The sequence below is a fragment of the Lepidochelys olivacea genome, assembly GCF_965140295.1.
Source record: "Lepidochelys olivacea isolate rLepOli2 genome assembly, chromosome: 5".
Lineage (NCBI taxonomy): Eukaryota > Metazoa > Chordata > Testudines > Cheloniidae > Lepidochelys > Lepidochelys olivacea.
In genome coordinates, this window is record NC_140415.1 from 22318339 (window position 1) to 22332245 (window position 13907).

The 13907-nt window shown below is 38.7% G+C and overlaps 1 protein-coding gene across 8 annotated transcripts in view; it reads left to right on the plus strand.

Moving 5' to 3' along the window:
- ZNF532 (zinc finger protein 532) overlaps positions 1 to 13907 on the plus strand; it is an 81051-nt gene that overhangs the window by 43920 nt on the left and 23224 nt on the right. For all 8 annotated transcript variants that reach the window (XM_084629013.1, XM_084629015.1, XM_084629016.1 and 5 more), the window contains 2 exons: positions 7668 to 7849; positions 11699 to 11875. In XM_084629013.1, coding sequence (XP_084485139.1) covers positions 7668 to 7849; positions 11699 to 11875 — 359 coding nt within the window. The remainder of the gene's footprint in view (positions 1 to 7667; positions 7850 to 11698; positions 11876 to 13907) is intronic.

Genomic DNA, 13907 nt, shown 5'->3' on the forward strand with positions numbered 1-13907 from the left:
TTCAGAATTAGAGTGTACTTTGTTGGAAAAATCTGATTTGATCCAGGTCTTAAAGTTTACATCTGTAAGGGTGGTGGAGGTTTTTAAAATTAAGATTTAGCGAAGTTTCCAGGACTTTGGAGTGGAGCCCGCGAAGCAGCTCCGGAGCAGTGGAGCTGCAGGTTTTTGTCTGGAGCCAGAGTGGAGCCGGAGCACAGCTCCAAAGCCCTGGAAGATTCTGAGAACTGTGCCCTGAGATACTGAAATCGGTAATGATATTCACTGAGAACTTGTAGTGATCCTTTTTTATGCTTTGGAATTTAAATATACAATGGAATCCACTTAATTGGCACCCTCCTTAACAGCACACGCACTTAATGGGAACGATTGTCTTATGGTTGATTGTGTCTTTGATTTGATTTCAATTTCTATTACTTATAGTGCCGTAAGTGTGCTAGGCGCTTATTTGGGTGCTACAGTGACTCTAGGCAATGAATAAATGGCACACAAACTCTATTTAAATGATGTGCCTGCTGTGCAGGCCTTCTGAAAATAGGAGTGAAAAGTGGTGTTTGCTAGCATATATTTCCAGCTGTGTGCCCATTTGTTTTCTTGTTACTGCTTTCTTTCTCTCTTATGATTGCTAAAATGAGTCAAATTTATCTTAATATAGTATTTTTAAAATGTTGTGTACATTGCATAATTTACATAAACTTATTAAATAAAAGTGAAATAAACCAATGCACAGTGTAGTCTATAAGCCTCTGATAATTGAGACCATTGCTTAATTGGCATATTTGGATTTTCCCTGGGGTGTGCCAATTAAAAAGGATTCTACTGTATTTCAAAGCATGTGGCTGGCTTTCGTGTTGCAACTTCCTGTTATGTGTGAATGGAAAGCCAGTAAATACACTCAGATCGCCAGAGACAGGAGTGTGGGTATAACATTCTTCCTCTTATGGGCAATGGCAGGGATAGACTTGCTGAGCTTTTGCACTTAGTAAGAAATCCTCTGATACAGTACAGAGTACAGGACAGTACAGACGCAGGTGGCTTTTACAAGGGCCTCCATATTACTTAAGACACATTGTGGGACTGTGCTGGTAGGATGTCTGTGAAGCAACACTTTGTACACATCACCTGAAGTAGCCCTGCATATAAAGGTAGATGAGTGTGGAAACACTGAATCCAGGATTGCGTGAATTATATGACACAGTAGCAGATGCTATTCCAGCTATTAGCTGGGATAATAGTTACAAAGAGTCTGCAGTGAAATCTCATGGCCTTACTGTGGCTTGATATGTGTGGATTCCCACCCTTGGAATGCTATAGCGATCCCTGCATAAAGTCTGATTATTTAGGCTTTGGGCGAAGAAGATGGAATGGTGAATTTTCACCCTTTGCTCCCACTATAATTTTGAACCAAGTGTTGAACCAGTTATTGGCATGGTTGACTCTAAATATATTTTGTGCCCATGCGCAACATAATTAAAACTCCGTAACTGGTCAGCTAACCCTGTCAGAGGCCTAGGCTGGCGTACAGTTGGCTTTTTTGTAACTAATCCATTACTATTATTTATATTATGGTAGTGCCTAGGAACCCCAACCAAGGCCCCATTGGGCTTGGCACTGTAAAAGCAAGTAAGAAAGAAGACATTCCCTGCCCCAGAGAGCTCAGAAGCTACATATCAGACAGGACATGTGGAGTGCGGGTGGGCTGGGAAGATGAGGTAAGGATAAAATGAACAGAGTTGAGCAGAAAAGCATGGAAAAAAAATGCTGGTCCATCATGCCGGGTTTTTGTTGGTGGTTTTTGCCAGGGTGGGCAAAGAAACCAAATCATGTTTGTATAATCGGCATGGCTTGTGCTGTTTCCTCCCAGTTGTCCCTAAACTAGGATGTTCTCGCCTAATGTGCTGCTATTCTGTGCTGTGTGCATGTCTTTTGGACACATTTTCCTCTGCTGAGGCCTATGGGACAGCTGCCCAGATTTCCCCAGAATGTATTAATATAAACATGAGTAAGCAGAATCAGAAGTGTGGACATTCAAATACAGTTATGAAGGCAGAAAAGCTGCTATAGGGACACAAACTAGACTGTATTGCATATAACCTGTGAACAACTTGGCTGTCTCTAACTGGTAACAAAACCTCTAAAAGTTTAAGTGTTGACAAGGCCTTAGTGTCTGGCCATGTGATGTTCTGTTTTCAAAGAAAAAAAATCCAAGCATTTTAGCTACATCGGTCTCCATTATTTCAGTAAGCCACTGCAAGGGCAGAAAGTTTTAATTTTAATTCTTTTTTTTTTTAAAGGACACTGATAATAAATAGCTTTTAAATATTATAAATCTCTGTTGTTTGCAAAATCCTCTTTAAAAAAAATGAATTATTTTTCCTATTTATTGTAGTCTTTTTCCTTTGTCAGACATGGTTGCAACCTCTCTGACCACTTTTTTATATGTGTGCATTATTACATTCAGTAGTATTACAACTGAGATGGAATGCCCAACATGAAAGCAGCTTAAAAGAACACTACCACTTCAGCAACAACAGTATATCACATTTTTCTGACAAGATATGTTTTTGTGCTCTATCATCAATCAGTGTAAGCATTGTTGTCGGAATAGTGTTTGTTGCAGAAGGACATTGTCTAGGTATTTATTAATCATTTTTGAATTTTTCTCTCTCATTATAATATCCCTTTAGAAACTTGAAAGAGAAATATTATTTCTTTATTGACTTTTGATCTTCCTTTTACCTAGCACTGGCTTGTTATTGTAAAGTTGCTCAAGAATGTGGGTTGCTAGACTGACTTGTTTCTTGGGGCAGTGGGGGGGGTGGAGAGGAGGTCAGAAAAGGTGGATTGATTTGGGGGGAGCCGGGAAGAACATGTGGAATTATTTGGATTTTGCAAACAAATAGAAAGCACAGTAACTCCTATTTGGGGGTTACCAATCTTCACAGTGTGCTTTTAACTGTTCTTGCAGTGCAGTTAGCACAAATGTTGTGTTTTGGTTTAGTCTAGATAACAATTTTTTCTTTTTAAAAATATTTCTCGGAAACAGGTTAGAAGGTTTCTTTTAAAAACTATCCAAAAAAATCCACCGGTCTAACGGTTTGAACATGGAGGTCCTTCTCCACATATTATAGGAACTCTTCCTTATTATTTTGTGAAAGATCCACCCAAACCACCACGGAAACGGACTATGTGTCTAATACTGTAGATGAATACGTGAATAAGGGCTTATCTACATGGCAGTATAGCACTACGTCAGTTTGAAGTAGGTACCATTTAGAGCATGCCAGCAGGGCCTATGTGGAGCATTTAGAGTGCTTCACAAATTACACCCGCTTAGAGTTATTTGCCACAGTGTGTAGACAAGGCCTAACTTTACTCATGTAAGTAGTCCCATTGAACTCAATGGGCCCACTCATGTGTAAGTGCAGGATTGAGTCAGTGCACTGTATGGAGAAGATAGTGAACCTGAAGTAATAAAATGTTCAGGTAAGATAGGCTTAGAGGTATAACTGCATAGCGCTCATGGAAACTATGTAGCCCACCCCTTAATATGACTTAACTGGTCTTGTGGGTTTTTATTTCTCCTCACCACCATTTTCCCCCCAAGCCTCTTCCTCCTTACTCCTAGATCCGAATGCTTGTAATGCTTGTCACACTGAGAAAAACATGGTTTGCTCTTATGTGGGTTGGAATGATAGATGTGGAAATTCAGGCTCACCTTAAGCCCAACGTAAAGTGTTAAGCAGAAGTGTTGGCTTGTAGAATTCCCTGGTAGTGTCTTCTTGTAAGCAGCTACAATTACACATATTTTCTACACTTGTTAAAGTAGTAAACTGCCTACTTTGACAACTAGTATTGCTGGAGTTTCGTGACATTCTGGAGTGTTAGTGTTGTAGACTAATTATGCAAACTGCTTGCTGGCACTTCTGAAATTGAGGAATACTTAGTGGGATTGGTAACGGTGTATGGCTTTTCTGTGGCGTAACATCCGGGTTTTCTTTTGTAGTGCTGCAAACAAAGATACTTTGGAAGGAATATGAAAAATCCATATATTTCTATTATTGGAATAAGAAGTTTTGTTTTGCCATTTTCTTATGTAATCAAAGAATACTCCAGATTCTCCACTGTTGTATTACTGCTTGTTAATACGTAGATGGCAAAAGATAAATTGTGGCAGTGGTACTGAAGCTCAATAAATGTGGTAAGAACATTTTAAATAGAGTTATGGTTAGTCAGGCTTTTGCCCTGAAGCCTGTGATGAACACAAAATTAAAACCCCACGTTAGTTCTATTAGTAATGGAAGTCATAATTCAGTGTTTCAGGAATTATTTACTGGGACAATTAAGAACAAATATTTGGCTTTTTAAAGTGTGTGTGTGTGTGTGTTTGTGTGTGTGTGTGCGTGTGTGTGTAAAATGAGGACATTTTGTGGCACATGCTTAGAACAAGGCCATGTTCCAACATATAGGGCCATCAGGATTATAAAGTAAAGTTTAAGAGTGAGCTGCATGAAATTAAACTCCCTAATTCAGTGTAGAGTTCAAGATACTTCATTTTAACATTCTTCTTTAAAATAAAACTATATGTAATTTTTTTCTGGGTTTGCATGGGTCCTCAAAACCATTTAGACTGAGATCCTGCATTATGAAAGGAATAAAAATGAACTTTGTCTCTTGTCAGGTTTCTAAAATTAGAGAGTAGTACAAAATAGCATCTTTAAAAAAGAATTCCTTTACAGGTGAAATACTGGCCTCATTGAAGTCAAAGGCAAAATTCCCATTAGCGTCAATGAAACCAGGATTTCATCTTATATATTTAGGGTCTGATCCTGCAATCCTACTCAGAGAAGCAATCCTTATTGGAACATGCCTGTGACCCTGGTGGAGAATCACCATAATATTAATAAAAAGTATATTCCATGTTAGAATAAGCATAACATTCTCAAACTGTTAAATTGTTTGAGGGATTACTTTGGTTCATGGTATTTACTAATATTCTTTTAAAAAACAAATTAACCCCTTTATGTTATTTTTCACAGTAACTATTAAGGGCCTGTTCTTGTAGTTAGTATCAAAACTCTGACTTAAGTGGGAGCAGGTTTAGGCCCTAACTTTACATGGGTGCATAGACTCAATTGCCAGTAATGATGAGTCAGCACCACATTTAAGCTACTTATAACTAGGGCCCTACGAAATTCATGGTCCATTTTGGTCAATTTCACGGTCATAGGATTTTAAAAATTGTAAATTTCATGATTTCACATATTTAAATCTGAAATTTCACAGTGTTTTAATTGTAGGGGTCCTGACCCAAAAAGAAGTTGTTGGAGGGTCGCAAGGTTATTGTAGAGGGGGTTGCGGTACTGCTACCCTTACTTATGCGCTGCTGCTGCTGGCGGCGGCCCTGTCTCCAGAGCTGGGTGGCTGGAGAACGGCATCCGCGGCCCAGGAGCCCAGCTCCGAAGGCAGCGCTGCCGCCAGCAGCAGCACAGAAGTAAAGATGGCCTGGTGTGGTATTGCCACCCTTATTTCAGAGCTGGGCCGCCACTTTCCAGCCACCCACCTCTGAAGGCAACGGCGCAGCGTGGTATGATATGGCCACCCTTACTTCTGTGCTGCTGCTGGCGGGGCACTGCCTTCAGAGTTGAGCACCCGGCCAACAACTGCCACTCTCTGGCCACCCAGCTCTGAAGGCAGCGCAGAAATAAATGTGGCAACACCTCAACCCCCCTAAAATAACCTTGCAACCCCCCACAACCCCCTTTTGGGTCAGGAACCCCAGTTTAGAAACGCTGGTCTTCCCCCGTGAAATCTGTACACAAAAGACCCTGATGTGTTTTTCATGGCTGTGAATTTGGTAGGGTCCTACTTATAACATTCTACTATTGTGCTTACAATTGCAAGTTTGATTCTGCTGTTATGACTAGAATTGCAACATACCGTGAGGGAGCAGCTTTGGACTTTACTATGAAACACAGAATTATTCAAAGGAAAATGGTCCAGAATTAGAGGAGATGGTCATTTTCATATTATGCCTACCATTTGCGGGGGACAGACTCTTTTACAGCAAGAATAAACACACTGTGTTATATTATTTCATAATTACAATTTTGTTTAATCAGTAGTTCAATAAGTCTGTCTTTAATACAAATTGACAGAGGATTTTTTGTTTTGCGTTTTAGTTCATTACTTTAAGGGTAAAGTTTTCAAAAGTCTTATTTTCAAAAGCGCCTACATCACTTAGGAGACTCGATTTTATTTTCAGAAGTGCCTAAGTCCCTCAAGAGTATAAGTCCCACTGAAAGTCAAGGGGCACTTTTGACAATTTGACCCTAGAATCCATTACAGTAGAAATTGAACATTTTAAAAGTTATACTTTCTCACGGACGATGACCTCCTTACTCTAATTTTTTTTCGTGAAGAAAAAATAGAAATACCAAAAAGCACCAGAAGCCCTGTACATTAGCTATCCATTATTTATGTATATTATAGCTTGGTTTAAAGTGTAGGACGTAAGAGATTTACTGGTTTTGGTTTTTAGTTTAATTTCAGGCTTCAGCTTGGGGCTTGTAGCTTTCTGCCTTGGGTCAATCACTTATTAATTACTTTTTATTATTTTATTATAACCATCTTGTTATTAAAAAACAAACAAAGTATTAAAAAGAAGAATTAGGGATCCTGTTCTGCAAAGACTTAACATCCAGTACTTAATTTTAAGCATGTGAATAGTTCAGTTGAAGTCATTGGAACTATTCATGTGCTTAAAGTCAAGCACAGAGCATAAATCTGTCCAGGATTGTAGCCTAGCTATTTAGAGATGCTTTTTTGCATTTATGTAACTAAAACCTATATGGGCCAGATTCACAGGTACCCTTCAGCCTCTTTGTGCCTCTTCAGTGATGGAAAGGAGCTGTAAATCCAATTTAAATCTGTGTTTACATCCGATTTACATCATTTGCATTCCATCACTGGAATGGCACAAAGCAGCCAAAAAGTGCTCGTGATTCTGACTTAACAAGTGATCAATCATGTACTAAAGGATTTTAGTTAATTAGTTACTTTGAAAACCAAAAATAATTGCTTGAGATTGGGAAAGTGGCTATTGCACTTACAGAGACTCCTTTAAAAAAAAAAAAGCTTTAGAAATGTTTTACATAAATTTAATTCTTATTTACATGTGCAATACTTACAATGCATACACAATACTCTGGTCTTGTGGGTAAATATATTTAAAACCACCTTTTTAAAAAAAATTAACACCCCCCCCATTAAGTGGTACTCTGAATGTTACAATTAAAAAACAACATAAGCAAGGAGATCTAAAAGTAAAGATAACACACCATATTTAAGTTTATTTTGGTGGCGTAGATTTTTCTGTGGTGCTCTGAGTTAAGAGCATAAATATAGTTCACATGGACCTTTAGGCTCTTTCACAGTGCCAGAGTGGTGTGTAAAGGGGACTTTATATCAGGCCCAGAATGTCCAATTTAGAGGCCTCTGTTTTACAAAGGGATCCAGGAGTAGGGCCTACATTTGAATTTGCCTGCTCTTGTTGGTTTATATCACAACCATAACACAGGGTTTTTTTAAAATGTGCTGTAATGTTTGACAGAAGAAAGCATATCATTGAACCAAACCATTTGTTTTATCTATTTTGGTTTATCATTTAGAAGACTTGCAATATCTGCCAGATGCTGCTTCCTAACCAGTGCAGTTTTGCATCACACCAGAGAATTCATCAGCATAAATCTCCATATACGTGTCCTGAATGTGGAGCAATCTGCAGATCGGTCCACTTCCAGACCCACGTCACTAAGAACTGCCTACATTACACACGAAGAGTTGGTTTTCGGTCAGTATGATTACACACGTGTAACTAAAATATGTTGTCAGTTTATATATATGTATATATATATGTAATGGGTTTCTTTTATGTTTTTCAAACTTAAACTGAAATAGTTTCTCTTTATTGTGACAGTTGCTTGCAAGATGCTGCTTTATTATTTTAAAGTTGTCATGGCTACAGTACTATTTGTATTACACATTTTGGGATAAAAATTCTTGCTGGGTGTCAGCTATGAATTTGGGCATGTGCTTATGTATGGTACTCAATCAGAATACTACTAATTTCATGCAGCCATGAGATGTCATATTAAGGCATACAGTTTCTAAGCTAATGAATTCAGACGTTTTACCAATTTAGTTTCTTTAAAAAAAGACGTAAGCTGACTTTTAGATAGTCTTGGTAAAATAATGATAATCTTTTCCGTATTTACTGCTAGACTGTATCTTTAAAGCACTGATGGGTGTACTCCACCTGTCTATCAGATACAGGAGGCAACTTTATTGAAGTCTTTCTGCCTCTCTTGTTCTCACTCTTTTTCCCCAGTTGGGGAAGTCCAGGTTCCCGCTGCTGGATTTACCATTACGTTATATTTTAAACCAGTTCACATTGTCCATCAGAGAGTGCAACAGTCTGCTACTTTGGCTCTTTGTTGAGAGTCTTTAATTCCTGTTTCAGAGTGGTAGCCCTGTTAATCTGTATCAGCAAAAAGAACAAGGAGTACTTGTCTCTAAGGTGCCACAAGTACTCCTCGTTCTTTTTAATTCCTGTGTTTCCCCTACATTTTCTGCTGGGAAGCAACTGTCAGTGGAGTAACAAGAATTGGAGGAGTATCAAGGAAACCTCTAGCCTTTCACTGACCAGCCTTGAAACTCTGTCAGTCCCTAGATTTCCACCAACACTCAGAGCAGCACCAAGCCAACAGCTCAGAATAGCCTCTCTTTTCCCAGCTCCTACAGCAGGCCTCTGCATAGCACTTCAATATAGTCTTGCAGTCGGTCTTAACTGGCTTCCTAAAGATAGAGTGGTGTGATTTAGAATCCCACCAGCCGATAGTATGTCTTCCCCTCAAGGAAACACAGTTCAGTTATCAGGATGGCTGAAAAGTTTTCTGTTAAGGTTACTCTGAGGGGAGGATGAAGCCCTTTTACTGCATCTAGGCAGATGTTGTGGCAGGATCTTTCTGGTTTTGGTGACCTGGGTAGGTCAGGCCAAAGATTCAACTCTCATCTGCCCCAAAGTATCTTTGGATTATTCTCTCTCTCCTTCTTCCCCGTCTCCTGAATAAGCAGGGGGTGTTCGGAAGAAGGGGAAGGTTTTTGACGTGTCTTCCATCCCCAGCCCATTCCCTTCCTATACCTCAGTCACCTGTGGGACTCAGATGCAACGTCTTCCTCAGAGACACCTGGCCTCTACCCATATGGCCGTTGCAACGAGAAGACCCCCTCATAGTCAAAAATCTACTTTCCACAATGAATCAGGACAATGGTGCTAGATTATCCAGGATTTCTCTTCAAAACCCTATGAGAAACTGTGTGAACCCTTCACCACAATCTGCGTCAAAGTTCCTTTTCTCCTCTCCATCCAATGATCCTAAAACAAAAATATCTAAGACAATCAAGAATCCATCTTCTCCTCATTAGAACCCTCAGAATCAACACCAAACTTGCTCTTGAGGAAGGATGTATTTCCTCCTGCCTTTCCAAACAGTGTCCAATAATTTAAGGAAGCTGTTTGATGCCAGTGATCTAGACTAGCTGATTGAGCTAATTAAATTGAGGAAATTCAGCTCACTTGACTCAAGCTGGATTCTCTCAAACTGAGGGGAAAAAAGCTGCTGCAACAGTGAGTCCAGGAGGGGGGACCTGGACCTGAGGGGGACCCAGATCTTCAGCAGAGCTACTTTTGTATTCAGGCAGACATGCAGACTGTAGTCAGCAGTGGATGCTTATAGTTGTGGATTATTTTATTTATAAGGAAAAAAACTCATGGAAAGAAAAAAACCCCTCTTGAATGTGATATCACTAGTACATTAGAAGTAGAACTAATATGGAGTTAAATGTAAAAAGATGATGATACTTAAAACTTAGTGTTGTGGAGAGTTGTGTGTCTGTAGTTAAGATGGAAGGTCGTTTTCATTTATAAGTTTCATTTGAGCCCCTCCCATCTTTAACAGATTTAAGCCAAATCACCTGAAATTTCACGTATATGTTGTTATGCTGAAGTAGAGGTTTTTTAGAAATTTGGAGGTATCTCAGAGACAATGTGTTTGTGAGATAAGAGGGCTCAAAAATTGTGCTTTCCTTTTCAAAAAAAGTTTCCTAATTCTTTTAGCTTGCCGTATCTGAAAAATGGCATATGTTTCCTATATCATCATGCTATCTCTCTTCCATAAGATCACCGTATCTCTAAAAGGATATAACAGACATAGAAGGAGTTCAGAGATGGGTAACGAAAATAATTAGAGGCATGGAAAATCTTCCATAAGAAGAGAGATTTAAAAGGTAGGAACTGTTTAGTTTAGAGAAGATACGAACAGGTAGATACAAAATAATAAATGATATAGTGAAGGTAAATTGAGTGAATTTACCCTTTCTCTCTTAATATGAAAAGAAGGGGACAGTTAATGAAATTGGAAGCAAATTTAAAACCAATAAAAGGATATTTTTAAATGCAATGCATAATTGGCCTGTGGAACTCGTTGCCAACAGATTAGTGGGTGTCAAAAGGATTGGACATTTATATGGCTAACGAGAAGTTCCATAATTATATTAGATAGAAATAAAGTTTGGAAGGGATATAAACCTTCATTCTTCAAAGTGAACTTCCAAAAGATTGGGGTTAGTAAGAAACTTCCCCTATAAGCAAGTTATTCCATAATTGTCCACTACAGGGTATTTTTGGAACTTCTTGGAAGCAGCTAATACTGGAGAGAGGACACTGGACTAAATGGGCCATTGACTTGATCTAGTATGGAAATTCCTGTGGTCTTATATTAACTCAATTTATGTTACTTGCTTTGCTGTAGATTGAATTGGGGGAAGGTGTCAGAGACACTAAGATTTCAAAGGCATATTTTAGAAAAATATTTTCAGAATTCCAACCTGATGTTTAGAAAGGATTGTAAAGCTCCTGCGTAGTCACCCTGAATTTAAGTTTACTCTTCTCTGTCCAAATATTGATTTGACTATGTACAGAGAAAAATCACTCAGTTAAGAAAACATTTTCATTAAAATTAAACCTGAATAAATATAGTAAAGTTGTTATTCTTGTTGTATTTCATTTTTGGTAGCTTCTAGATTGCAATATGGTTCTTCATACAATCTACTACTCCTGATAAAAATGTGTTTTCTAGGGCCTATAGGGTCTAAAAAGTTCTTATTTATAATCAGCAGATGGAATAGATTCCACTGGCCATTCTGTCTATTGCTGGCATAACGCTATTATCAAATCTTGTCCTCTGGCTTTAGATCTTGCAAATTAATTATTGTTATCTTTTTTTCTTTTTTAGGTCTATAACCACTTTGTTTCTGTTGGATCTTAATGTGTGATTTGTACTTTCCAGTATTACTGTAGCCGTGTCGGTCCCAGGATAGTAGAGAGACAAGGTGGCTGAGGTAATATCTTTTATTGGAACAATTGTCTCTCTCACCAGCAGAAGTTGGTCCAGTAAAAGCTATTACCTCACCCACCTTATCTCTCTGATTTGTACTTTGTTAACCAATCAAATCATATTATTGTATCAGATTGAATACATAATCCTCCCTCCTCCACCTGCCTAAAACCCAGTTTTGATTCCACTTATTTTAGTACACTTTTGTGTTATGTTAGATTGACTCTTTTCCTCTTCTCTTACAGCTGTGTACATTGCAATGTTGTGTACTCTGATGTGGCTGCACTCAAGTCTCACATTCAAGGTTCCCACTGTGAAGTCTTCTACAAGTGTCCTATCTGTCCCATGGCATTTAAATCTGCACCCAGCACACATTCCCATGCCTATACACAACACCCTGGTATCAAGATAGGAGAACCAAAGTAAGCAATATTAATCTTTTGCTCTTACTCTAATGCTATATTTTAATAACCAGTACAATTACATTCTCTGTTGTATTTATAATGTTAAAAGTCACATACTGCATAACCCGCCATTTATCATACTATTGATAATGTGTGGAGTACGTCACATTTTCTAGTCATTTATTTGGCAAGGATAAGATTTCCATGAACATAACAATAAGATTTTTTTAACCATAGCACAGAAAACTTGATACACTGCAGCCAAGAAACTACCTGTATTCAGTCTTGCTCAGTGGTTTTTTTTTCATTGTTAAACTAAATGATTTTAAATCAGCTGCATTTTTTATCATGAACTAGAGTAACAGTAGTGACAGTCGAAACGATTAACGTATTTGCTGTTTTTGAAGTGTGTTGAGACATTTATAATTCTAACAGAGTACTGTTTCCATCTAATGTTCTATTTGCAGGCATAAACCTACAATCTGGGGAAAACATGATGGTCACTGACATTTATTTCACAACATAACACAAGAACTAGGGATCACCAAATTAAATTAATAGGCAGCAGTTTTAAAACAAATAAAAGGAAGCATTTCTTCATGCAACACAGAGTCAACCTGTGGAACTCCTTGCCAGAGGATGTTGTGAAGGCCAAGACCATAACAGGGTTCAAAAAAGAACTAGATAAATTCATGGAGGATAGGTCCATCAATGGCTATTAGCAAGGGTGGGCAGGAATGGTGTCCTTAGCCTCTGTTTGCCAGAAGCTGGGAATGAGCAACAAGGGATGGATCACTTCATGATTACCTGTTCTGTCCATTTCCTCTGAGGCACCTGGCGCTGGCCACTGTCGGAAGACAGGATACTGGGCTAGATGGACCTTTGGTCTGACCCAGTAGGGCCGTTCTTATGTTCTTATACTATTATTCATTAATTAGTAAAATAATTGCAGGTTTATGCTGTGATATAATAAAGGTATTTTCATAACTTTTTACAGTGCAATAATATTATTGATAAATTGACATAACAATCATCAGTGTCTGACTTGATTCTGATGTAAAACTTAGAATACAATGTACAGGTGAATCAGCAAGTATTTTGCTTACAGTGATAAGTCATCCATATTACAATTGCTTTGCAGGACAAAAGTGTAATATTATGGTTTTGTGGAAATGGTCTCTAATTTAGGATGAAGAAAAGGAGTACTTCTGGCACCTTAGCGACTAACCAATTTATTTGAGCATAAGCTTTCGTGAGCTACAGCTCACTTCATCAGATGCATACTGTGGAAACTGCAGAAGACATTATATACACAGAGACCATGAAACAATACCTCCTCCCATCCCACTCTCCTGCTGGTAATAGCTTATCTAAAGTGATCACTCTCCTTACAATGTGTATGTGTATGTGTATGATGATCAAGTTGGGCCATTTCCAGCACAAATCCAGGTTTTCTCACCCCCCACCCCCATACACACACAAACTCACTCTCCTGCTGGTAATAGTTCATCCAAAGTGACCACTCTCCCTACAACGTGCATGATAATCAAGGTGGGCCATTTCCAGCACAAATTCAGGTTTTCTCACACACACACACACAAACTCACTCTCCTGCTGGCAATAGCTCATCCAAACTGACCACTCTCCTTACAATGTGTATGATAATCAAGGTGGGCCATTTCCAGCATAAATCCAAGTTTAACCAGAACGTCGGGGGGAGGGGGCGGGGGTAGGAAAAAACAAGGGGAAATAGGCTACCTTGCATAATGACTTAGCCACTCCCAGTCTCTATTTAAGCCTAAATTAATAGTATCCAATTTGCAAATGAATTCCAATTCAGCAGTTTCTCGCTGGAGTCTGGATTTGAAGTTTTTTTGTTTTAAGATAGCGACCTTCATGTCTGTAATTGCGTGACCAGAGAGATTGAAGTGTTCTCCGACTGGTTTATGAATGTTATACTTCTTGACATCTGATTTGTGTCCATTTATTCTTTTACGTAGAGACTGTCCAGTTTGACCAATGTACATGGCAGAGGGGCATTGCTGGCACA